The sequence below is a fragment of the Rissa tridactyla genome, chromosome 2 (genome assembly GCF_028500815.1).
Source record: "Rissa tridactyla isolate bRisTri1 chromosome 2, bRisTri1.patW.cur.20221130, whole genome shotgun sequence".
Taxonomy (NCBI): Eukaryota; Metazoa; Chordata; class Aves; order Charadriiformes; family Laridae; genus Rissa; species Rissa tridactyla.
Genome location: NC_071467.1, coordinates 71,834,236 through 71,861,100, shown reverse-complemented (window position 1 = coordinate 71,861,100; position 26,865 = coordinate 71,834,236). Strand labels below are relative to the sequence as shown.

The window sequence follows — 26,865 nt, the reverse complement described above, 5'->3', positions numbered from 1 at the left end:
AGAAAAGCCTCTTTCTTTCTATCATTAATGCAGAGGGTTACTGCACATGGCCCAACAGTGATTGAAGTTATTTATCTCTGATTACATGCCAGACATAGATTGCTGCTACCAGTAAAAGTTGAGGTTACAGTCTGAAATGCTTCATTTTACAAAAGTAATTTAAAAACTGTAAGTCAGTTACTGCGGTTTATAATTATAATCAGAGAGTGTTTCTTATAGAGTAGATCGTTTTGTCATACTTATTACATAATGCCTCTACCCTTAAAGTAGGACTTAGGTTGGACTTATTTTTTAAACTGTCAAATAATTGTTTCCTGTTTGTATGTAATTTACCTTGCCAAAAAACCTAAATCCCAACTTCTGCGAAAGTTTAATAAGAATTAAGTTCAATACTTGATTCAAGTTATTAAGTAAACATGGGAGTTTATACAAGGATACCATTGTAGTCATCAACACACTAACTGTAATTCTTCCTTAAAATTCATCTGTAAATTCAATGAAAATCAGGCTCCTCTTTGTGATGGCACAGCAGGCGGTTTCAGGCAGGAGGCCATGCAATTGGTAGACAGAGGACAAAGTCTTCCCACTCCCTTATTGCTCCTTGGAAAGATGCTATGGAGCTTCACGAGTATCCTCTACAGTCCTGAACTGAACAACATTTTGGGACTGACTGCATTAGTGGTGAGCCTTGACCTTTAACTCTTCGTCCTCTGTCTAGTAAGCAGCAATGTCTGAATGCAAGCAAGTTAATTATTTGTATAATGGGAATATTTAACTGATTTGCTCCCTAATTTCTATTTGGAATTTATCTCTTTTGTTTTGTTTTGGTTTTGAGGACTGCTTAGTGCAAAAGTTTCTGACGCTGTTAAAAAAATCAGTTGGAATTGTGTTAAATACACAGTTTTTAGTTGCATGTTCTACTTACAGAAAACTGTGGTACTGTTGTAAAAGGATCGAAAAAAGGATTAGATGTATCAGCAGGGAATGTCTTTATCTTTAAAAAAGATAAAGAAAAAGATGTTACTTTCAGAGCATAAAAATGCAAAAGAAAAAAAAAGCAGCAAAGCATTGCAACTATAGTGACATATCCAACAAATTAGAGCAGTTCAGCAGAGCTTGGAACAGACCAAAAAAGACCCCTCCAAAAATGCATACAGAAACCTGATGGTGAATAGTCAAAGCATAAATATGAAAACTTAACAAATTAATTTTAATGTGTAATTAAATCTGGTGTGCAAATATGGAGCAGTTTGCATACAGTGAGTCTTCCAATTCTGTCAACAGTCATTGGATCATTACCTGCTTCCTCCAGCCAGCACTACATTTTAAAATATGTTATACAAAATGCAGAAGCAAATTCTGCAGGGCAGGAACTTTGGCTAAAATACTTGTGCTTTCCGTATTTTAGACTTCCACATTTTCAGTTACACAGTTGCTGCCAAAGACAATCAATCACATAAGGTGGGTTGAAAGGAAACCATATGTAAGAAAAGCACCAGGGACAACTGTTTATTTCAGGCAGCTACGAGGCCCTGAGTCGAGGGGACCGCTGTGGATAAAGGATGACCTTAGGAGGTTTCTTTTTGAAAGGCACCTGAAGATCGAGAGGTGAGACCAACGCATCCATGTACCGAGAAGCCTGAGAGATCCCAGGACTTGGGTCCATAAGCGTATGGTCACCAGTGTGACCAGGCCTTGCTGGAAATCACTTTTGCCCTTAATATAATTTCAAACATTAACTGAAATTAAAGAAATATTAAAAGCAGCAACAATCTCCGTCCCGCTTCATTATGAATGCTGTTTCTCATGATTTTCCTCTTTAGAATGCAGGCATTATTAATTCATTCAGAGAGGTCAAAATATCAAATAAAGGTATCTGTTTTGAACTGCACTTCATCCTTTCCATTTGGAAAAACACAGTTTTCACTGAAAGGTGTATTTTTCACTTTATTATAGAAACTGCTGTGTGTTTGTTTTTTATGCGTGTCTTCCAGCATAATTCACTAACTACAGCTATATAACTGTTGTTTAATAATGAGGAAAGCTACCCTGAGGGCCCTGAGCCCTTGTAGGCCAAAGCAAAACCTGAAATTATGACGTCAAATATGATTAAGTAAATTTATAGTGTTTATTTTGTAAATGAAATAACAGAAACATATTGTCTTATAAGTATGCCAAGGGAAATTAATGACCATCTGTGGGCCTGCTTCTGCAAACACGTGGAATTAATCTTGGCATTAATTGCCAGGCTTCTTACACGCAAGGATTATGGATGGCAAAGATACAGTTAAGCATGTAAATGCCTTTTTAACAGAATAAAAATGTTTGTAAGTGAATTACACAGGTGCAAATGAACAAACAACTGTGCAAGACAGAAATTCTTTTAAATTATAATTTTCTATGCAAACATATTAAAGAAAATTTCACACTCCTTGTCTAGTCCCATATTCATGTCTGTTAGCAAAGTGTCTGTACACTATGTTGCTGATTGAACCTACTCATTAGATCGAAGCAATAGCTCCTTGCAAATTTGTTATGTTACGTCATACCCAGAGCCAAGTCTGTCAGTGCAAAACATGGACAGCTGTAGCATCTGTCACTCTTCTGAGACACAGCAAATACCCATGAGCCCAAGTTGTCATTCTGAGGTTATAAAGGGTTTACAATATGACGTTACTGTACAAAATACAAGTGCACTCCATTACAAAACCTCTGAGCCAAGTGCAAACAGGGTTGGGAAGCTGGTTGCTCAAATGCAGTATGAGTTTGATATTCTACAGCCAAAATCTCTCTAATTTTGCAGGTTGGTCTCCTGCAGGAAACGAAATGCAGTTACTGAACAAAGAGAATTAAAATGACGCAGAACTATATTCAAGACAACATTATTCCCATCCCACTGGGATTTGGGACCAGAGGCACGTAAGAGGAGTCAGCCCTGATTGCACCCTGCGACACACAGGCTTGCAGAATACTCTCTCGCAAAATCAGTACTGCAATCTGTGGATGCACCTGAGGCCAGCCTCCACGTCAAAACATGGCAAGAAACGGTTAATCTGGTTTAGTTATCAGCATAGGTTCATCTCTCAGGGAGTTGTACTTATTTAATCTCAGGAATAAGACAATCTTGACAAAATGAAAGGTTCTCTAAGTTCTAAACCCACCAATTTCTGGCATTTTAAAGAAACTGAAAACAGAATTTAAGGAACAGAGGGAAAAATCATATTTGTGTTCAATTTAACAGCGAAAAACAATCATCCTGCTCAGCCCTTAAAATTTACTCTTTCTTTCTCTCATCTTTTTTCTTTCTGAGAATCACAGAAGAGAAGAGAATCAGAGAAGAGACCAGTATTACTCAAATGGCACAACAGAGTTTATTGGTTTGTCCCGGGCCTCGACACCAGCCCTGCTGCCAGCTCCCACACGCAAAGCAGAGACAACACTGTTGTCTCCTCAGCACTGGTGAGAGGTTCTTATCTATTCATGGCTTGGCTCTTTTGAGTAAGAAGTAGTTACAATGTCCTCCATTCATGCAATAGCAGAAAAATTCTATATGTTCGAGAACACTTTTCAGACTGAGAATGTGTAGGGTGGAGAGACAGTATCGTGGAAAGCATCAGTTGAGCAACTGGATTATGTGAAACAGGATTTGGGATATACTTTGACCTGCGTGTCCACCATGGCCAGCAGGGTGCTGATGACAGCAGCAGTTGCCAGTACCTGGGAGGAGGAAGAAAACCCTGTGATTCCCACCCCACCACACAAGTAAAGCAGTCATGTGTGAGTCTCTTCCTGATCCTTGTCTTGGGGTTGAGTTTATTGCATGGAGTCAAAACTCTCAGAGTAGCTCAGAAAGCAAAACAACTCCCTGACCAGAACAGGAGGTGAAGACTTAAAAGTTATGCAATCCCCACACACTGTATAGCCTCTCTCCCTGTCCTAGGAGGAAGGCATACCATACCTTTAAAGGTTTCCTAACTCGCACAGCAGAAGCAGTCCCTAAACTTTTCCTGGGTGCTTTCTTCTCCCTGCCGCAGCAGCATCTGTTGAAAGATGCCACCTGGGGACTGAGAAAGGAAGAAGAGCTGAGACACTCCACCACCTACCACAACCCTGCAGTTCCTCCAGCCTCTGGAGACCTTCAGCAGCTTCCAGGCTTCACCTGGGATTGCAGACACAAGGGGAAAGGGCGAGGGAAGAGGAGGTTGGCAGCTCTGTGTGCAGGACAGTCTCATGAAGCTGAAATGTAGCTGCTCAGACTAGCAAAATACAGTATCTGCTAGTGCATGGATTGCCTATAGACAAGCTGCTGAGGTATTCTGCCTACTTTGGTATATGACAAAACAAGAGAAATAACTTTGACGTTTACAACTGAGCACAAAAATTCCTGTGATGGCAGGTGGAACAGCAATCATGTCCACATTACAGATCTGCTCAAATGAGCACGTTCCAACACAGTCAGGCTCTTCCACAGGAGCAAAAGGGACTAACTGGTGTCACAGAGGCTACAGAAATATCATGAGCAACAAGAGGTCAGAGCTGTGCTCTCGATAACAGCATAGACAGACTTTTAAGTAAAAAACTTGATTTCAAGCACACCTGTTCTCTCTGCAGGAGCGAAAACAGTCTTGCAGCCAAAGTCACAACCATAAAACAACCTTTAAAGCAGGTCCCATAAGTAACTGTCAAATCACAGGGGCATGGCATGAAAGGGGAGTGAATGTGTTCTGCGTTCCAGCGGGATCTCGCATGCTGAAGGCTTGTTTCACAACCTCAAATGCCCCTTGCTTGGAAGGTCAGGGTGCATTACCATAGCAGAACTACTCTGGACAAGTATTTCCTTGTCTAGAATATTTATCTTGGCAAGTTCAGAATTAACTGAGCTTAAAAGAACAGTTGACTCTTAAAAAAAAGAAAGAAAAAAAGAAAATAATAACAGAAAAAGGATCAGCACAGTCTCAGGAAAAGTCCAGTGATTGAGTAATCCTTAAGGAGAAAAATCTGAAAACCAGTAAATGTTACAGTCACATTGATTTGTGGGAAATTCCTCTGTGGATAATTTTCTGCTAGTACTCAAAGATTTTGTTGCACTATTAGCTGTCTATTAGGGTGACATATTTTGAAGGTATCATCTTTGCCACAACCAGAACGAATTAACAGCACTAATTTTCCTTGATATTTATACCAGATGGAAGAACAAAGGAGGGTGAAGGAAGAAATGGGACAATAGGACAAGAACCTTCCCCTTTTCTTTGCACTTCTGCAAAGAGTTCTTCTGGAGAGAATTTAAAATCTCAGTAAAAACAATTGTACTTTCCTGAAACACCTTTTAGATGGGCTAGGAGAAAAAAAAAGTAACATTCTCCTAAAAGCAAATGGAAGCGAAAGGAGATAAAGAAAGAGTATTCCCACCTGAAATGAAAACAGCAGGAGACGTGTGGAAAATGAGTGAGCAGTTAGAATGTGTTAATTGATATAAAATTAGCTATTTTTGGTATTTCTATCAGAGGGGAATACTACAAATGTCCTTGCTGTGACAAAAAATACTACTTTTGGGAGAAGTGGACTTAATTTGGATATGTTCTCTTACATTTAGGGTATTCAATATATTCACTGCCCTGTCACAACTTACTTTCCTTCTACAAAGGTCCAGTAACATTTTCTGCTGTTGACACTTCACATCACTCCCGTCCCGTGCCCCTTGACTGCAGGCCTTTAGTAATGTGCTGGAGAAAATGTGCGCTCTCAGTGGGTTTGCACTATCACTTTGTATACTGGCCAGATGGGAGACAAACTTTAGGCCAAACACTTCCCTAGGTTCCTGTGCATCGCAGCAGAAGTAGAGCTGCTAACACCTGAAGCGGTGCCGTAAACACAGCTCTCAGTATACACGTATAGCCAGAGGAACATTCTGTGGTGCTTTATTTCAAAATACATGCTCTAAGTTGAATACCATCACATCCATACAGCATAAAGACTTATTTCTACTCATTAAATTAGAAAAAAATCAGCAGCCAAAACTACTGGAGTACATTGCGTTAGTATTTCCCAGTCCTGATGTGTGATATGACTTTAAAAACACCAGTTAACCATTAGACCTGGTTTCCAAAACCAGTGATATGGTTCTGGACTCTGTAATTGTTCAGTAAAGCTCCTTATCTGCTGTCATACCATTTTGGTGGCTGAAATGAATAATGAGGTGGAAAATGTAAAAGCAAAGAGTTTCTGGCATTTTCACCATGTAATACCCCCATGGCCAAACAAATTCTTTTGAGTGGGAGTAGTTCCTGGGTCCAATGATCGATCACTCAGGTAATGTCATCCCCAGTTCACTCCCTTCGCGTGTGACAACAAAACCGGCACGATACTTAGGCAGGGGTACTCACTGCCTGGATGCACAAGGCAAAAATCAGACCAAACTCGTGCAGTCCAACAAACTTGTAACAGGACAGAGATGTAAATCAGCAATACCATCAGATAATCAGTCTTGGAATAGGCTGTGTGAACTAAATGCCTTGATGAACCACACAGTGCGAATCCCACGTGCATTGCCTCACAGGCCACCTTCTTTTCGCAGGATGCAGGATTTTTTTCCACTTGTTGAAATGATATCAAGGCGTCAGTATCAGCAGACAGATTTCATTCACACACATTGAAGAGGGGCAGTTTTGCAGAAATGTACCATTGAAAACACCCTAAGGCACCAAATGTGAAGTTTCTGAAGAGGATGGGTTTCTGTGCAAGCCGCCAAGCCAGGGAAACACTAACACTACATGTTCAGAACCTCCCTGCCTACTGTCGCTCCCTCTGGGGAGTTTACAGTGTGAAATCTCCCTCCTAGCTCCATCTGGTCTTCAGGTCTCCCTTGCTCGTCTTGCAAATAACTGGCAGACTGGAGTTCAAGCAAATGCTTCAAACAACATTCATTGACACCTAAGAACCAACGGAAGCGAATCGAACTGTTTGACTCATCTGACTTATCAGCTTGGTACGGTTTTCCACAGGACTGCAGGACTGCAGTATAGACTCCCCCTCCCCACACGTACCACTTAACTCCTTTTGGTAAACTGAGAAAGCTCCACCTTGAAGGTCATGTTCATTCCATGGTATCCTTGTTCAGACAAGTTCTCTTGAGGTCCCCTCAAATGGTGAACTTGACATTTCTCTGCTCATTGATGTACACCAGCCCTTCTCTGGAGCTTGCTGCAGGCTGAGTCCACCTGTCCTGAAACGTGCCCTGGTAGCATACGCCACGTCCTTGATGCCTCACTGGGTGCTTGTACAACCGGGCTAATACTTTCTTTTCCATCACATACTTTCCTCCCTCTTAGAGTCACTTTGCGCAACCCTTCCTAACACAGAGGCGTTGTCAGGAGGTGGCTGTGTGGCTCCTTGGCCGTGTTCCAGTGACTTCTGTCTCACAAATGGATGCTCAAGGGAGTTCATGGGAGCGATGACAAGGTTCAGCCTCTGCTGAAGCTTGGCTTTGCTGCAGCTATAGCATTTCACAGATACTTAATGCATAGTAGTTTGTGGCTACAGGATAAGCTATACACTATTTACAAGCAAGTCTACCTAAAATAACAGTAGTTAAGATGCACCGGATAAAATCTTGAATCTCCATGACAACTTTTGTACTAATTTGCAAGGGCAGCCCTGCAAATTGTGTTGGTGCTAGTATCCCTCGTGTGCTGCCTTTAAATATGGAGTACTCTGTTGGTCTTCACTCTAAGGACTGTAATTATGGGTTGCTAGCAAAGTGATTTCAGAGGTATTGGGAGGGGATGAAGGACGATGGCAGTAATGTTATTAAGTCAGCCCAGCATCTCTACAACACATTGGAAGGGAATGCATGTCCTGGATCATTTTTACAATGTAGCTTTGCCTTGAGACAATTTTTGAGAAGACATTCTTCAAAAGAATACAGAATAATGACAATTCAGATGTGACAAAAGCAAGACGACGTCCATGCTCTCACAGTCTTCAGGATTTTCAGCACTCTCTTGCTGATGCTGTGAAGGCAAGCGAGCCTAAGCAGAACAGAACCTTAGCATGGGCTGTCAGCCCAGTCACCATCCCCTGAGGAAAACGTGGCAAGGCAAAATGATGTCACAGTCTTGATGCGTTGGCTGAAATGCGGACTAAAGATTGCAGCATTTGCTTGTTTTTCGTTTAAAACACAGAAATGAAGCAAATAAAAAGCAGTAGGTATACTTGCTGGATATAGTTGATCTCCAACATTGCTGCAGAATAAGTTAGTTGCATTGCTAGGGCAGCTAATGCAAAGTTACCTTTTTGCCCCTTGGTCTTTACCAATGAAATCAACGATGATCCAGTGCCAGGTGCCTAGATCACGCGCACAGCCAACAAAATTATGTGGCATCTTCCACAGATGAAGGCTGTTGTCATAGAAGAAAGTCACTGAAGATGGATAACATGAAGAGGAGGAAATAAATACTGTGATTCCTGCCAGTTGAGAGTCCCCCAGGTAAGCCATATATTTCCCAATTTGACTGCCAGCAAGCAGACTGTACATGCATTTTGTACCAGATGGAAACTCACCACTAGCCACACCTGATTATTTCTAAGCATAGACACTGACAGCTCATCATCTGATAACTGTTGGTTCACCATGCCTCATTGACCTGGAGACTTCAAACCCAGGGACGTTTCAACAAAAGCTGACTAATAACAACATAACATACCTGCACTTTTTCAAAAGCACCAGGATCACATTCCTCTATTGAAAAGTTATGATAGATTGACGCAAACAGTGCACTGCCTGACCCTCGTCCAACACAAACAAATAGTTTGACTTTGTACTGCAATCACTCTCTACTTGTGTAAGAGCAAAAGCTGGCTGGAAGTCCTTAAGTGTCCAGAAACTCAACCAATCACAGTCTCCTTGAATGTCAGGATAGTAAGAAATACTTTGCATTAATCTACTGTCCTATTTTTCTGGACTATTGAGCTCTGCCAAGATCCCCAGGAGTTTATACAGTTCATTATACTAAAGGAAAAGAATAGCACAGGTAGATTAAAGTCAGTGGAGCTATGGAAAAAGTGTGAAAATGACAAACTGGTGCACTACTTTAATATATCTATCCAGAAGGACACCTGAGCATATTTTCAACTTCAGCATGTGGCTAGTCCCAGTGACTACTGCAGCCTTAATCTGTGCATGTGCCTACAAGTTTTGGTGACCTCTCATGGATTAGGATCTACTCAGACACACGTAGGAGTGCTGACTGCTGCACTGTGCTGCAGTTTGCCAGTCTCACTACTCTAAAAGTCTGGTCTGAATTAAGCTTCTAAATGGCGATATTCCATTCCCATCATAATACATCACCCTTTCCAACATGCATCATGGAAACAGGGCACTGCTTCTTTAAATGTAGTGGATGCAAAACTATTTGATCCTATCAATGAGACCAATTTGAGTAGAAGCGAAAAGTCTATAAGGAACAATGTTTTGCCTGGTTTAAGATTCGTGCATGAACAAACCCAATCCCATATCTAGTAAATCTCTTGTGATAAATGTTACATATAAAAACCTGTTTATTCACAACCTCACGCCCTTGGTTATGGAATCATTCGTATTGCCAGCTACCAAGCATCGAAAAACACAAAGGCTCTGTCTTGACTGCAAGTAAAATCTTGTTGCGTTCAAACACAACAGCTCACTAGGCATATACCTTTACAGATTCAAACACTTGCATTGTAATACTTTGCCAATTCGGTGCCACAAAACACATCAGATGCCTCCATGTCTGTTGAGTCCCTCATTAAAGCAATCCAGCATCATAGTAAATGTATTGTTCCTTTTCTCAGCTTCTTTCCATCTTTTCAAGAACAAATTGGGATGCTACCTTAAGAGCCAGTCTCCCAGTCTGAGGCACTGTACTTGGGCATGTTCCATAGCTAAAGAGATTAGTCCCAGCCAAGGGATAATCCCAATTGATTACGGCTATTAGCACATAGCTCATTCTTGCCCATCCTTAATTACAGCAGAAATTTCTCCTCTGGACTGAGAGGAAAAGTACAGAACTCTTCTTTTTGGTCGAGGAATGACAGCAGTTTGAATGGCAGGAGGCTGCTCTACCATTTGAGCGGAGCTCTGCTTCCCTATAATTTGTTTATTGGGCAAAGGATCCAGGGGATCCATTATTTGAGACATCTCTGTGAAAGCAACTGAAGAAGATTATAATGCTGCAGTGAACGGGAAAAGAAAAGGGAAATGGGAGAGGGGCCAAACAATGACAGTCCTCTCCCTGGAGGTCTGCTTGTGGTTCTTCTGCAGGGGAAGAAATACACTGTGAATAAAATATCCTGGTCCCCAGTCAGTGACTTCCTGCCCATCCCAGCAGGAGCTCGCAGGGGAGCCAAACTGGGAGCTGGAGATTTCCTGCGAGGCACATTTCCAGCACCACTGCCTTCAAGGCCCCTTCCCAGCACCATGTGGTGATGGAGGAGGCCAAAACACACAGTTGTCTGGCAACCTCTGCTGATGTTATGGTCCCTGGGAAGCTTACAGTTACCTAATTCAATTCAGAAAAGCCTTGAAGCCTTTTTAAATCGCAAGAGGAGCAGAAGCTGGTCTTGTCAACTTTTTAACAATGAAGGGGCTTACAGCAATAGCTTTAACTTTGTCCCCAAGAGCCCTGCGATAGCTGATGGCTAAGACCTGGGGTACTCTGTTTTCTTGGTGGTGTTGTTTTGATTTGTTGTTGTTTGGGGTTTGGGTTTGTTTGGGGGTTTTGGGGGGTTTTTTGTTTGTTTTTTTTTTTTTTGTAATCCTGTGCCTGCCACTTTTAGAATGTGCTCTCTGTGAGCTTGGGAGCTAACTGTTCTTGGTGCAATAATATGCCCACTGCAGCCACATTGTAGATGTGAAGAAAAGCCTTCACCCACACTGCCTCAGTGCCCCTGTTCTTGGTTAAGGAGAAAGCACAGTCTCTTCAACCCTTTTTTCCAAACTGCTGGCAGCAAGACAGGAGAGATCTGAAGGACAAAATTCCTTTAGAGGCACACAAAAACATGGGCTCTCAGCTGACCACAGACATTTTGAAGAGGGCAAGCTTTGTCTGCAATCTGGGCAGCTCAGCCACGGATGCAAGCACATGGGCTCTAACTGGATGGGGGCACATGAGCTTCATGGTTATTGATTTTGACATTTTGCTCAACTTGGATGCAGCATGAGATGAGTGCCAAATTGTGCACAAATTCAGGTGGTCAGAAGCCCACTGTACTTGGCACATGATTTCCCATCTCTAGCACTGCCAACAGGGCTGTCAGCAGAGCAGAGAACATGAGAGCTTGGTGTGCGTGCCAGATGTCACGGGCAGTTCTTTCATCAAAATCCATTTTGGTAATATGTGGCACTTGGCCCAAAGTGGCCAAGGGACGTTCCAAAGCATCAGAGCCCTTGCAAGACTCCAGCCAAATTTTTGGCAGAGGAACAATAAATTACATTAACTTGCTAAACAAGTTTTGTAGAGGTTCACTTTCCTGACCTCACTGGCTGTTCCTCCAAGAAGTGGGGTTTGGTCTGGGGTTGCTGAACATGAGATGAATGTCATGCCATAAAGCAAGCCATAAATCCACAGTTCTTCCATAGCAATGCCTTTGTGGACAAGTTCCAAGGAATAACTAAGGAGTATGCAAGAACTGGTTTTTAGTCAGCAGGCTTAAATTGGATGTACAGGACATCTATCTCTGTAGAAATTTTCTTCCTCAACCCAAAAAAATTTATTATTTTGTTTTTCAGAGCATGATACAAGGGGTAATGAACAGAAGAGGATCCTTTCTACTGAGTTCAGTGGTTTTTAATCCAGTTACCATGATAGTTGATTAGCTGGAATTAAGCAACTCCCATTTTCTTCCTTCCACAATTAAATTACATTTTTCCTTTATGATCTACAATATTTGGCATAAGGCTCAGAAACTCTGGAACTACTACACACATGCTGAGATTTATGCAAACTTCAATTTATCCATTCAACATATTGGTTATTTCTACTGTTACCACTCAGAAGTGTTACAAGACTCGTCCTAGGCTCTGTACAAAGTCAGAGCAAAAAATCTGTCCTGATGTAAATCTCACAAGCCAATGACTCAGTCTCTGTTTTGGTTTTGCTTGCTAGTAGAAAGACTACAACAAATTAAATAGATAATGTACCTTGGTAGGGGATTTTCTCACTGTTGTGAGTAACAGTGATCAGCATCGGACAAATGAGTTGACAGGCCATAAGAGAAAACTGATGGTCACTTAGGTACGGCTAGTGGTTCATCAGAAGAGATGCTATTGGAACTGCTTAGGAATTCTCATCGGAAAATACCTATTTATTCAAACTGAATGTGTTACAAAAGAACTAGTGTGGTACAAAAGAATGGTTTTATCTCAGACATGACACTTTGATTGGAAACATGACTTCATTGAAATTAATTAACAAACATTACTTGAAACTGAAAGACTTCAAAATGCTACAATGAAAACAATTCAAATTGGCCTGATACTTCTCTCTACCCTTCTTACCACTCTCTGGAATTTGATACAGGATGTTTTCCAAAATACAGGCTTTTGAAAGAAAATTTAGACAACTAGAGTTCACTTTAATCAAAAAAGGAAAAAAAAAAGATTTCCTATTAGTTCCAATTATTCAATTGAGTGGCAAATAAAAAGAAAATTTACTTGCTCTTTTGCTGGTTTTACAAGTTGAGTCACCCAGCCAGTCAAAAAACAGCTCGGAAAGCAGATGTTTCCATTTTCTGCTGGAGCTTGGAGGCATTCAATTGAAATTCCACAGAACAGCCAAGCAGTTAGGATCACACTTCCTATCACACTGAAAAAATGTGAATTAGAAATTACACACATATCAATTCATTAGTGGGTTGGAAAGAAAACAAATACACAATAGTTACTCATTGGAGTCTAAATGCAATTGTCACTAATCTCAGTGAGGAAGAAAGATTATGAACTTCACAGCTGCTGAGACAAAAGGAATTATGTACTTCTCAGGCCAAAAGAAAGGTGATTAATATGTCTTTATCAAAAGACTTTGAGACATAATAGTTTCATCACTGTACTTGTCTCATTGAGAGCAAACATAGAAAGATAAACCTAGTTTCAAGTAGACTTTTGCACAGAAGCTGAACATTTTTCTACTACATGGGTTACAGTAGAGTGGAAAAGAAGGAGACTCAGTATATCCAAAAGTTGATGCTCTATGTCTGAAAAGCCTTGTCTGTCTGTTGTTCCTTATTATTCTTCTCAGGCAGATGTTACACCTGCTTACTGCTTCTAAGGATGTGAAACACATTTACTGGAAAAGTAAAGCACTAATCTCAAATAAAAAATAGATATTGAGCAGAAGTATGATTGATCATATCAGACCTGATTTACAACAATATGCAGGTTCTAAAAGATTTGCTAAAGATTTGCCTTCTCAGCTTGCAGCAGGAGGTAGATGTCAGCCAATTTAAAATCTGTTTGCTTGCATTTACTTGATCCCCTTCACTTAGGCTGATTTGATGTCAAGCAAAAGAGAAAGCTGTTACTGTCATGGAATGATCACATTTTTGATGGGAAGGCAGGAGAAAGGGATTGCAAGTAGTGTTTTCTGGGTTTTGTTCCGTTTGGGTTTTTTTGTTAAAGCTACAATAACGTTTACGATCCTCAAGCTTTCTAACTTTATTAACCACTGCTGAAGTGGTGGCAATCTATATGACTTCAGAGGCACTTAGAAAAGCTTTGGACTAAAAATGGTTATTGCACTAATTACACAAAAAGAGAAGCACAGAGACAGTCTTGCACTGGCCTATCTACAGTGTTTGGCGGTTTCAGATGCTCTGCATTGTTAGGGAGAAGTCTTCCTAGGATCTCGCCTGTCAGTTGGCCTCAAGTCACTGTTACTGCAGTCAAGCACATCCTAGAGTCCCTCTCATAAATCGATCAAACTTCATTTTAAAGCTAGTTCAACAGCCACAGTAGTTCCTTTCGGAGTAGCACTCCAGCAACTGTACTGCTTGCAAATGTACTTTATCACCCCCACAGTCCTCAGGAGAAGACCTAAAACTAAATCATTTTGTTTGTGGGATTCATGTTCAGCTGGATCAATGAGCTGATTGGGGTCCTGTCAGAGCCCCACTAAGGAATCAGGGACAGATTAAACCATCCAGCACCCATCTACAGAAAGACATGTATGTACAGCTGTGACACCACAACCTCAATCCTCCACCTTTACAGGCAAGTCTGTAAACTGCCATCAAACCACCAAATGTACCGGCACAGCAAACATCCCACCACAGGGCAACAATCTCGCAGACTTTAGTTACAGAGCACTAGTGGCTCTCGAAACTATTTTCCTGACTGTATCTCCCTGCAGGCACACAGGTGGTAGAAGACTCGTGAGTCTTCTGGTGTAAATGTCTTCTCAAATGAGCTCCCAGCACGTGGCAGGCCCACCATGGAGTCCATGCAAAGTTTTAAGCTCCAAGACCAGCTCTGCTTGCATGAGCTGGCAGAAGAGAGACACATAGATAGGCCTTTGCTTCTTTTATAATTTCTACAGGCATAGGCAGGCACATGGAAGGCCAGAGAACCGTTAAGACAACATCTTAAAATGTACAGAGATAACTGAAAGTAATTGTATGTGGCAGATTTTGTCACTTCTCCAGGTAAAAGTTTATACCCTCTTGCTCCAAACTGCCTTCTGACATTCCACCCTTACCTTCATCCCAAATTTTATAAAAAGTTAGCCCGTGAGTCATTCAGTGCTTTGAAACAGTGAATTAGAAGATACAAATTAGGCACAGTGTAGCATCATGCTTGCATTTTTTTCCACTTAGCACCTTCCTCTCTTTTTGTACCTTTTCTTGCTCATGTACACATCGTGTCCAATTTATCACAGTGTCCACGGATGCAAAGTCAGCAGAATTCTTCCAGAATTCACATTCAATTAGTTAAAGAAATAGGGAACTGTTGAATCATCTGTCATAGATTTACAAAGCGCACCAAGTTGTTCAGCTCAGCACACAGATAACGGGGAAAAAACCATTCATTGAGCCAATGAATTTAAATCACGTAAATAGAGAAAAAATAAAAAAGTAAATCTAGTTGTTTAGAGTTTATCTTCTAGGATTCTATCATTTTGCTTCTTCACTGACTCCATGTGCCCTCCAGTAATGGATGAATGGGAGCAAATCCCCAAATAGTAGGGTAGCAGCCAAAGCATTTTACATTTTTTAGTGGATGTTAAAGATCCGACAGGCAGTCTCTGAGCCTGACTGCATTCCCAGACACTCAGTTATCTTGCATATTAGTAATTCAATAGACTGCTTATGAGACTGGCATCCACCAGTGCTTGAACACGCAGACATATTAGTTGCAAGTCCTATTTATAGTGCTTTATGTGTGCAGACTATAAGACTCAGCTATCAGAGAGCATGAAGTACAATCCAAAATGGACTCACCCATTATTCTAGCTGCACAAGTGGCATGATTGTTTTTAAAAATGTGCTAAGTCCCCTCTCTAGTTATTAGCATGCTTCATATGACCTAAATGATGCTCAGGTATTTTGCATTTGCTTGGTTCAGGCTGTGTGCTCCCAGGAGCCTTGCACTGCATGCGGCACTGAGTGCTTTCTGCAAACCCCCAGTCAAATGTCTCATACTCAATTCCAGTGAGCGCTATGATGCACCCCTTCGAATTGTGTCCCTACCTGGCTAATGCCCTTTTCTTGCAGCAGAAAAAAGGTCCTTTGCAATATGAGTAAATTTAAAGTATTCCTTGAGTTCCTATGGAACTAGATTTATTGCCTGTTGTTCGAGGTTTTTGTATTAAAGTTGTTTGCTTTAGCAATTGCTGCTCTTTGGTTTTTCTTAGTTTAATATGGAGTTAAAGGGCATGAACTTGAAACTGGGAATAAATGTACATTTAACATGTTGCTTACTGCTTTGTGTTCTTATCTGTATGTATAACTGTACATAGAGAAACTGCTTTGTGCAAATACTTTTGCTCTTAATTGGCCATTGCATGTAAGCTGGAATGTGCAAATACTGTTAATTGAGAGGCTGGCTTAGAAAATAGCATTTTTGAGTGTTCTCCTTTGAATCCAGGTCATATTTATTGCTCCCACATCTTCTTGTACTAAGAAATCTTTTTTTTTTTTTTTTTGTTCTGAAGGTGTAAAAGTGGAAAGCTTCTAATTCTGAAATGTATCACACAGCCTTCCTAATTGTATTGAGAATACCTATTTTATCTTCAGTATGTAGTTCACCACAAAGAAAGCATTTATAAATTTGGCTCTGACTGAGACGTTTTAAAGACCTCTGGGGCATCCAGAGATACTTGATCTATACTTTCCGCCAGTTAGATGGTAGATACATGCTACTGAATGCTCTTATCAAGTGTTAGTCTTGAATTACATTATAGCTGCTTTGGTTTAGAATTCAAAGCCAAAAGGGCTGGTTATGGAGCTATTAGACTTTGATGTTTGCCTGCCTTCCGCTGAAGAATTGCTTTGCACAGTAAGTGAAAAGATCTTCAAAATGAAGGCAAGAAATACTAAACTCCTTCCCCACTCTGTTATTTGCCTTATTGTAACCTTGCAAAATTGTCATAAAAAATTAGCAACTAAAAATCCAATGATCTCTTTACCAATATAACAAATATTAAATGAGAATAGAATGAGAAGATTCTTTACTCATTCTCCTCTGTTCACTACCCCTCAGTGAGACTCAGTGAGATCATGTTCAATGAATAGGATTGCTTATACTAGTAATGTTATTACTGAAATAAAAATATTTGTTTCTGACTCATCCTAAATAAAATCATAAAAATATGTAGTTTTACACTGAAGGCCATCTATTTTTCATTCTTAAACTATCATAGCGATAGTTTATACCTTTTAAATGTTGTATCTCGAGTTCTGAAAAGGCAAGTTGTTTTCTACTTACTGTTTTCCACCAATAGATGGCACGTGAAGCCCTAGAAATGTATTCACTTGATACAGCATGAAATAAAAACTCACAGTTTACACTTGCCAGCTGCAAATCAGTGCTCTCTGATATCTCTTCAGATGTGAACATGACTTAGTCCTATCCTATCCACCTTGCATTATAAACCTTAGTCCAAGTTTAGGAGTAGGTACATGTTGTGTGTAAGGTGTTAATTCTCATTTATTTTGTCCTACTCCATCAGGTTAAACTGAAGTTTGCACACATCGCCTTTCTCTCTTGGTTGGGAAGGTGTTTGTCAGCATGGCATAGCAGCTGTTACATTCATTCAGGCTTTTAGGACTGAGCTTTCTGTAACGAAACAAGAAAGCTCTGCATTCATACCCATGTCACAAATCATACCGACTGTAAGCTGGAACAGAATAGCTTGAAGCTGAAGCTTTGGTTTCCAGTTCTATAAAGGCTAGAAACACGAGAGAGAGAGACTGGTGGCAGAAAGAGCCTACTACAGTGTTAAAATTAATTTTAATAAACTACAGGAAGGATGCTCATAATATGATGCTATAATTCTTCATATATAATGCTGTATTTTTTTTAAAAAAATACAGCTCTTCTCTGAAATATGGAAGCAGGAGGGATTGAATCTTGTTTACATACAAGCCAGGTATAGTGCTTAAAGTCACAACGAAGCAGTACAAAAAGATAGGGATTTTCTTCTGCACATGATATAATGATCTTAAGGACAGGATGTAACGAGTTGTAATCAATTATTTGTAGGATTTACTTGAAAAATGAATAGAAGCGTGCACAAATCACATGGTTTGAGGAGTGCAGAGCACAAAAGGATACCTTTTCTTCTAGGCAATCTGCATTAGTAAATGTGCATGATTTCTCCTGCAAAATGATTTCCTGAAATCAGTCTGCCTCCCAATTGCCCTGCTGCTACTGGCAGTCTAAGTATTGATGGCTAAGTGACCATTAGAGCTCAGCTGGTTCTTGTATATATCACAGTAGCTCCTCCAGGCTGCCTGAGTAGACAAATTTGAATGCTCTGATGCCTGCATGGCAGCCTGGATGAATTCTATTAAACCAATCCATTCACTAATCCTTCCATTTTATAAGTTAATTTGGTTTTGTGAGCTCCACTGCTAACTGTAACTCTCAGCATGTATTAAAGCTTCGACTGTATGGGCAACTGCAGCAAAACATGGATAAAACCCAAGGCCATCAAGAAGCATCAATGATTAGACACTGAACAATGAAGATCATGCAGCTGAGTCAGTGACTATTAATCACTCTCTGCCAGTAATGTTATAGAAGAGAAGGGAGGATGTCTGAAATGGCTTCAAATTAACAGCTCTCCAGTGAACCGGGCAAGTTTGGCAGCATATATCATGACCAAAACTTAAAAAAAAAAATTATTTTAGGTGTCCAATTTAGGTGCCTTATCCTCTCTAGTCCAGATGATAAAGAGAAGACAGCTGTTTGAATGCCCCTTTCTAGGAAACCCCATGACTATGCAGGAACCTGAACTTCTAACCCTATCACCTCGGGCAAATACCCCAAGTCAGGCAGCATGAATGACCCCTTTAAATATTGTACCTATCACTGAACGTGAAACAAATGGGTGAATTAACAAGCAACTTCCCAAGGGACAGGTTATAGAATGCAAAACCAGCCCACTACCACTGGCTTGACAGTAACACGACGCTAGGCTGTACGTGATCTTGACCCTCAAATGACAGCACATGTTATCGCAACAAAATTATTAAATAATCAGGCTGGCTCAAAGTTACGCATTCCCCCTTAGCTTGTTTTTGTTTGGAGCCTCGCCCCCTGAAGAGTAAACTTTTCATTCAAACCTCAATTGAGAGCAGCCTGTAGCCAGTGAAACTGCAGAGAAAGGTCTGTAAACAATAACGGCTCTGTAGAGAACAAGCTGACCTTTATAGATGCTAAACAAAACAAAAAGGGTTGATTGATGCCGTGCAGTACTTGCTCTCCAAAATATTAAAACCAAGAAAGTCACAGAAGGTTAGTTTATGAACATACAGTGTGATAAATTATGTCAGCAGAGAGGATGGTGGGGTAGGAAAGGGGAAAGCATGATTAGGTAAAATATTTAGGGCAAAAAGTCTGTAACCTCAGCTGGAAAAGGAAAAGTGCGTTATGCTGACTTCTATTAAATGGAAACAAAAAAAAAATCTATGTTATCTAGAGCAGGTCCGTTGCTAAAATCTCTATGACTCATTTTTAAAAATTCTGATTAATACAGTAAGATATGTTATAATGTTTCTTAGAATAAGTAATCTATTAGTAAACTCCAAAGGATAATTACTTACAGTTTAGCCACAAACATGTTATTAATAGAGCGAAGGACAATCTAACCTAAAGAGAATGATAGAGTCTTTAAGGTGGGAAAAGACTCTTAAGGTCATAAGATCATAAGATCTTAAGAGTCTTAACCTAGCACTGCCAAGTCCACCACTAAACCATGTCCCTAAGCACCATGTCTACACATCTTTCAAATGCCTCCAGTGATGGTGACTCAACCACTTCCCTGCGCAGACTGTCCCAGCGCTAAAACCCTTTCCATGAAGAATTTTTTCCTAACATCCAATCTAAACCTCTCCTGGGGCAACTTGAGGCCGTTTCCTCTCATCCTATCACTTGTTACTTGGGAAGATACCAACACCCACCTTGCTACAACCTCCTTTCAGGTAGTTTCAGTTTCAGTCTGCCTGGGTCTTGTCAACCCAAAGTACAGACAAAGATTGCAGAATGCTGCACCTCTTTCTCTCTTTCCATTGCTCCCTTTTAATTTTCCCTTCCCCCAGAAACGTAATGGGTGGGGATGGTGAGTGGGGGTTGTTCAGCTTAAATACATCTCTTCCTGTCACTTTCAGGAATGGGACAGTTTCATCATCCAGCACTTCAAGGAGGTTCCATGTAAACCTTCTCATTTCCCTAGACACTCCTCAGTCTGCAATGGTATTTTCATGTGCAAAAGCAGGTCCCTCCTATATGGTGGATGTAGGAGCAGTAACCACTGTACTCTCATTGCAGATGCTAGCCCTGGAAGAGTTGTCCCACCAAGGAGACCTAGGGGCTCAGGGAGGTAAGAGGACCCCTTAAATTGCAATTTGCTGCAGTTCAGAGATTCAACATCTGCACTATAAAAGTCTTGGGGCACAAGGACTGTTCAGCCGAGCCAGGTTGAAGGGCAAAAATAAGAAGAGGGTCAGCAGGAACGGGGTGGGTGCAGATAGCAATTTGATGGCAGGTGAAAAACGTTCTTATTGAACATCCTAAAGTTGTAGAGGGACCAACAAGTGCCCCTAAGGACTTTGCGAAGAAACAGTCCCACAGGCCTGAAACTGCATGAGAGAGAACAGCTACGCAGATCTCTCTGTCCTTCTAGGGCCACTGTCCATTCCCAAACTGAATTATATCGGTGACAGACTCAGCTGCTCCCTAGCTCCTGTCCAGTCCTCTGCATCCAACCTGTCTTCCCATCCACAGCAGCAAGTCTCTAGGCACAGTACACCCTGTGCACACTTCAATGTGCCTCTGAAGCCAAGAAGCCAACGGCTGAATATGCATATTCCTTCTGCAAACAGGGAGGGGCCTAGGGGAGATAAGCCTTCGCCTCACCGGATTTGCAGGGGAAGCCATATCTCTCACCGCGTGGTAACAGGACACAAGCAGTTATTTACAGAATGGTACCATACTGTCTCTGAAGCAAAACACGCATCCCCACAGTAGCTATCCAATGCTGTAAACAAGGACCTAACCATGTAGCGAAAGCAATGCCCAGAACAGAACCACTTTAATACAAAAATGTTTATGCCAAAAATATAGTGCTGTCCCTGTCGTGCTTTTTATATGCTTTAAAAATGGTTTCCAGAAGACAGCAAAGGAGCTCTCTGGCATCAGAGCTATTTGCAATGCAAAAGTTGGAAAAAGTTAAGGATCGCACTGTGATCCTTCAACAATTACGCTGTGAATCTGAGGTGAAAGCCTGAGATCACTGAAGTCAAAAGGCGTTTTAACTTCAGTGGGACTAGCATCTATCCTCTGCTTTTAAGCAAAAATACAAATCACGTACCTCTAAAAACAGAGGTTAATAATCAACACATTATAGACTATTTTGCCTTAAACTGAAGAAAAGCACTCTGCTAATGAAACACGAAAGTGCAGGTACATGTCTTTGGATTGGCTCTTGGATAAGGTCTGAGCAAAGCTTGTGGGGAGAAGGAACTTTCCAGACAACTCCCAAAAGCAAACCTATGATCCCATTAGGAATCTACATTAAAGGGACAAAAGAGGCTGGTGAAACCAGTGCAGCAAGGTGTAAAGATATTCAGGTAGGAAAGAGAAATGAGAAGTCTCCCCACAATAAGGAGTCTCATTTGAAAGTTTAGCCATAATATTTGTTGATTGATTTTCAGAGATGCTGAGCTGAGTTTGAAGGATACTCAGGATCACTGAATATCAAGGAAACTTACTTTATTCCTGTGCACTATCGAACACATTGCATAGTATCCCATTCATTTCAGCTGCAGACAAATTATTGAAAATGTTTACATTTTCCTGGTTGCAAACTGGAATTATTTACCATAGGTGTGGCCTCTGTGAAATCCATCAGGAGGTCACCTGGCTCCAAAGCAAATGTACTTCCAGCATCTGTGGAACTCTAAAGGCAAAGAAGAAACCCAGCTTTGAAAAAACATTTTGTTTCTGTAATTGTTTTGTTTCTGGGGTTCTTTTTAATTCCTTAAAGCATAGATTGCCAAAGGCATTTCAAATTCCACACCATGTTTTTTAAGTATGGCTACTCAGGAGAGACAGACAACAAAATTATGCACCTTTGAAATCAGGGTAAATATTAACTTAATCTTGATCCACTGCCCCCTACTGTTGATGAAAAGCTACTATTGATTTTAGTTGAGTCCTGGAGCAGGGTCTACATATTTCCTTACACAACAGGCTAAACAGATTACTACAATTCTGCATTAAACACTACTCCTAATTGTAGAACTACTCCATCTAAGGAAAACACTTTATCTGCAACTTCCTCCCACCCTTCCTGAATTCTCTCCCAGCTGACGCAAGCTCAACTCTTTGCATATTACCTTGCCACCAGGCGAAACCTGTGTTTGTCCTTCGGATGTCTGTGGCGTACATGTTTTCTGTGACCCGGGAGATGCTGAAGACACAGGTGTTGATGCTGCTGCTGCTGCTGCCAGTGCTGGAGGAAGGTCGTCTTCATCACTGCAGTTGATAAAAGCAGACAGACTTCTCATTAGAAAATGTCACTGGACTTTGACAGTTCCTGTGCTGGAGGAGGCACTGGAAACCTGTATGTCAGCTGTAGTGCTTTGGAGTGAAGTTTTATTTACTCTTCCATCTGCAATGCAGCTAACTTTTCAAGTAAATTAGATTTTTTAAGCCTTAAAGATTCCTCAAAAGTCAATTGGCTAGGTAACTCTCATCTGCAAATGGAAAGGTTATGGATATGGTGCAAGTAGTATTTCTATGGAGTATGTATATGTGAATAAATGAACCAATTTGATACTACTTTACTTTAATATTAATTTTTTTCTATGGAGGCTTGCTGTATTGATAAGAACAGATCTGGTTAGATCCATTCATGGGACGACTTCTTCATGGACTTTAGACCAATGGAAGATTGGACACCCATTATGCAGCTAGTCTGTTCTATTGTTTTTCAAACTGTTTTTAAAGGACTTTGATTGACTCCAAAAAGGAGCTCTTTAGAAACATTCTTGTGAGTATATCTTTTTCCTGTCCCATTTATTCAGTTTACAGAGAAAACATTTTATTTAAAACCAGGTTGCACGCTTCCCTTGGCGTCTAGGCTGTCAAGCTGAGCTCTTTCCATCTCACCTCCTGTCACCACTAAATGAAAGCCAGTAGAGAATATTATACCTTCATTTACTTTTGCAGAGCCCCATTGACTGCAAATCATTGGGATCAGTCATCCCTGAGTCAGGATGTTTCCAATTGCTAATTGCAATTGCATGGAGGTAAAGAGTCACAATTTGACCTACAGAACCTTTATTACTGGGAATGATGTGTGAAAAGGAAAGACTACAGCTTGACAGTTTAAAGTGCACAGAAAAATGATGAGAAAAATGACTTCTGATCATAAAATGGCACCAATTTTAACTACCAAGTAGGTAGTCACAGTGTACAGAAGCCTGCCATGCCACTTTGACAGACGCTTCCAGAGCAGAACTGTTCGTGGTTAGGTGCTACTTGAAGGCAGCATGCCTGGGCAACACAGTACTTCAAAACTACATACAGGGTACACAGCCTTATGGTGGGCTGTCTGGGTGATAACAATTTTTTTTATCATGATATAAAGCTACGGCAATTAATGTTATCTTTTACATGCTTCATTTTTTATTTCTTCTGGGTAAGGATGGAATTCAGCACCAGAGCATGTAAAATACTTTGTTTTAAAGCTGGAAAGAAAATCCAAAATCTTTTGGACTTTTTCAATAGATGTTTTATTAATGCAACAAGCCAGAGTTGGGCTGCTGACCTAGTTAATCTCTCTTTCAGAAACATGTAGCTGACATTTTCTCAGTCCTTGCTCCCCACTCAGCAGGAATACACTGGCACTCTCCCCATCCTTGCTGGGTAAAGCTGCTCTGTTGCATACAAGGAAGTGGAAAATTGTCGAGAACTTGCCAGTTCAGAAAGGTTTCTCAGTGTCTGGGAACTAAAGCTAAGGGTTAGGGTCCAGTCTTATCAGTCATCGAGCTATTAGCTTGCAAGTCACAGGTCTGAGAATTGCCATTCTTCACTGTATTCTTTTCACAATACTTCTTCACTATTTCTTTGCGTTTCCCATATTTTCAGTCCAGACAGAAGATAATTTAAACGGAACAGAATTTGGGTCTACAAAAAAAAAAAACAACAAAAAAACAAACACAAAAAACCACGGCCTATATTTTTAACCGTAGAGTCTTCAGGCCTACACACAATCACAGCATAGGTGACACCCGTGGTTACATGTGTTTATGTGCACTTGAGGTGCTGTTCCTCATGCCTAACACTGGACAACTGAAAATCCACAAGGGCAAGACATGCTCAAAACTTGTTCCTCAGAAACTCACCAACAAAACATTGAGAATTTACTCCTGAGTACTAAATATATTTCTTTAAAAATATACTGTTTAAATGTTGCTTCTCTCTATGTGTGTAATAACATCATTACCTTTTCCACCCCATGTCTCTGCATCTATTCTCCTTTCCTTTCCACTTGCCTCTCACCACACTATTTGTTACTTCAGCTCTTGCCTTCCCAACTTCTGCTCTTCCCAGGCACTACTGAATTCTCTGTGGTACCGTTAGTCTCAGTGTCCCCTAGCATCCTTTCCCTTCTATCTAGGAGAACCTCTCATTTATTTTCATTTACACTCTCCTCAGTGCCGTTCCCAGGTGTGGGGCCATGTGTTCTGCAGGTGCTCAGCAGCTCCGTGGGACCACCTAACTGTTTGCATACAGAAAAGGGAGGTGCTCGGTCTCTGACCCAAAGATTTTCTCTTTGCCCTTTAAGAACAGGTTGGCTAAACACTTTCTCAGACAAGAATGATCTAGGAATAGCTGATTCTGCTTCAGCCCTAACCTACCCTAGAGCAATTTTTTTCACCCAGATTCTTAAAAACTGATTTCTCACTAGCCTTGTTATCTTCAACACCAACTTATCCTACTTTGATCGTCCCATGAGAAATTTTCTGCTTCTGCATACATAACATCACCAAGGTATCCTTTATATTAAAATTGTCTACACAACATAACCCTGTTCTCTTTGTTTGCCGTGTAGCAGTATTTGAGGGCCAATTTTAACAAACTGTTTAGGTTAAAACTTAAACAAAAATATTTTCCAAGTGTGTATACAAAACCTGTGACTATACCTGCAATAGGACATGAATCTCTTGACTGTCCTTACACATCAGCGTGCTCAAAGAACAGGATCAGACACTGTGTGCTGTTCATTACCTGCCATATGAAGAGTGTCAAAGAATTCCTCCTCTCAGTGTTACAACCTTTTCCTTTGCTGACTGATACCTACAGTATCAAAATCTGAAAATTCAGATGGATCTTTAAATGTGTAGGAGATTTCCTTCCCCTGGCTTGTAGAAAAAGAGGTAGTAGAAGTGGTGTCTTATTCAAGAAAAGCGTACCGCTGTCTGAGCTAAACTGGGCAGGGTGAGTGAGCAGGCTTCATTCACATCTCCAGAAACTGCTCCTACAGAACGCTGCCAAGTTCCCTGTCACACCTTACTTTTGGGATTAGCGGGCTGTAAGGTAACCTAGGTTCTCTTCCCAGCTTGAGTTGTCAGTTCCCATCTCCTGTCTCATTTTCAAACCGTATTGGTTGATGTATCATGGTAAAGGAGAGCATGTTATGTGGCCTGCTGACCAAGCTGTGGCTGTATGTTCCCATATGTCAGTCTCGGTCTCTTGGACAAAACCCAATTTGGCTTATTGCTCATTTTCCTCCTAGCTTCAATTTGATTCATTCTTTTGTTTCTTCTCCTAAATAATTTTTCAGTTTTGGTGATGTAGATTGTTACTTTTTTTTCACATCAAAAGCTAGTGTTCTTAATAGTGAGACAGAAAACAACTATATATTGATATTTATTAGAATCCTTTTGGAGAGAAGGAAAACTTTTCCTGAAGTTGCTATATATTTAGTGACACTAGAATGTTAAATTGCTGGAGGGACTAATGGGTGCCATTCCGCGTAGAAAACATACGTATTTTTTTCTTCATTCTGACATTGGTGTTCTTTAACTAATAAGTTTATGCTTATGTACTAATAAGTTATTGTCCCTTTTTTCCTTTCCTATTCAGGAAATCCCCTAGTTTCTAGTGGCCTGGTCTGTCCTTTCATATGAAGGACAAATCAACAAGCTGATTTCCACATCTATTCAGTACCTCAGATCTCCAGAGACTCTCAGATTGGACGAATTAGGCGTAAATGGGATGCCAAAGCCCTATAAGCACAGATCACTCTTGCCAGGATTAAGTGACCTAACTTTGCTGGCTGTAGCTATAGTGGGCTCAGCAATTTCTGCATGTGACAAAATCACAGAGAGAGGGTGCACTTTTTGAGAGGGAATGGCTGATGGCACAGCTTGACCACCCAACAGCTGAAGACTGTTTTCCTCATTTTGCAGATGAGGTTATAATGAAGCTGCTCACACCAGGTCTTTGACATTTTGTGTGGAAAAGAGATTTTTAATTCCTAACCTATAAGCTTGGAAAAAGGCAGTGGGCCTGCAATTCTGAGCGTTAGCAACTGCATAGGGACAGCAAATTTTGTGTTTGTATTAAAAGCTTAAAGATTCTCAGAGATGAAAGGAACGGTATCAGTATTAGATCATTATCACGTAATTGCTCTCACGCCTCTCAGAAGGCATAGCTAGAGCAATAATTAGCATTCCCCTTCATTTTCAGCTGTAGTAGGCAAAAACAAAAAGATAGTGCTATACATTACTCACAAACTGTACTGCCTCGTTAACTTCCTCACACGAGAAACTTTAATTTCCTGCTTTTCTGTAGGGCCGGTTGATGGCGTAGTTTCAGGTCGCACTGGAGCTGGACTTCTAAAAATAACAAGAAAAATATATGTGTCACAGTCTTTATTTAAACTACTTCAGGCATATCAACAAAGTTCTAACTCATCAACACATATTTATCTCGCAAAGTGGTAAGTGCCCATTGAGGTCCATCCTTTTGTTCCATTTATAGTCCACAGGCCAGTGTGCATGAACAGAAAAGGATGTGCAAACCCACTCTCCTGTGCATTGCATACCTTTTATAAAAGCAACAACTGATTACACAGAGCCTATGTAAAAGACCATGTGGAA

At 40.7% G+C, this 26,865-nt stretch overlaps 1 protein-coding gene across 2 annotated transcripts in view; it reads right to left on the bottom strand.

Moving 5' to 3' along the window:
• The window catches only part of EPB41L4B (erythrocyte membrane protein band 4.1 like 4B), a 180,049-nt gene that overhangs the window by 9,643 nt on the left and 143,541 nt on the right, over nt 1-26,865 (bottom strand). The window contains exons 20-23 of one of the 2 annotated variants that reach the window (XM_054192140.1): nt 26,497-26,601; nt 22,090-22,228; nt 21,573-21,650; nt 926-994 (exon numbers count right to left, since the gene is read on the bottom strand). In XM_054192140.1, the coding sequence (XP_054048115.1) occupies nt 926-994; nt 21,573-21,650; nt 22,090-22,228; nt 26,497-26,601 (391 nt within the window). The remainder of the gene's footprint in view (nt 1-925; nt 995-21,572; nt 21,651-22,089; nt 22,229-26,496; nt 26,602-26,865) is intronic. The other variant, XM_054192141.1, reaches the window with a different exon arrangement.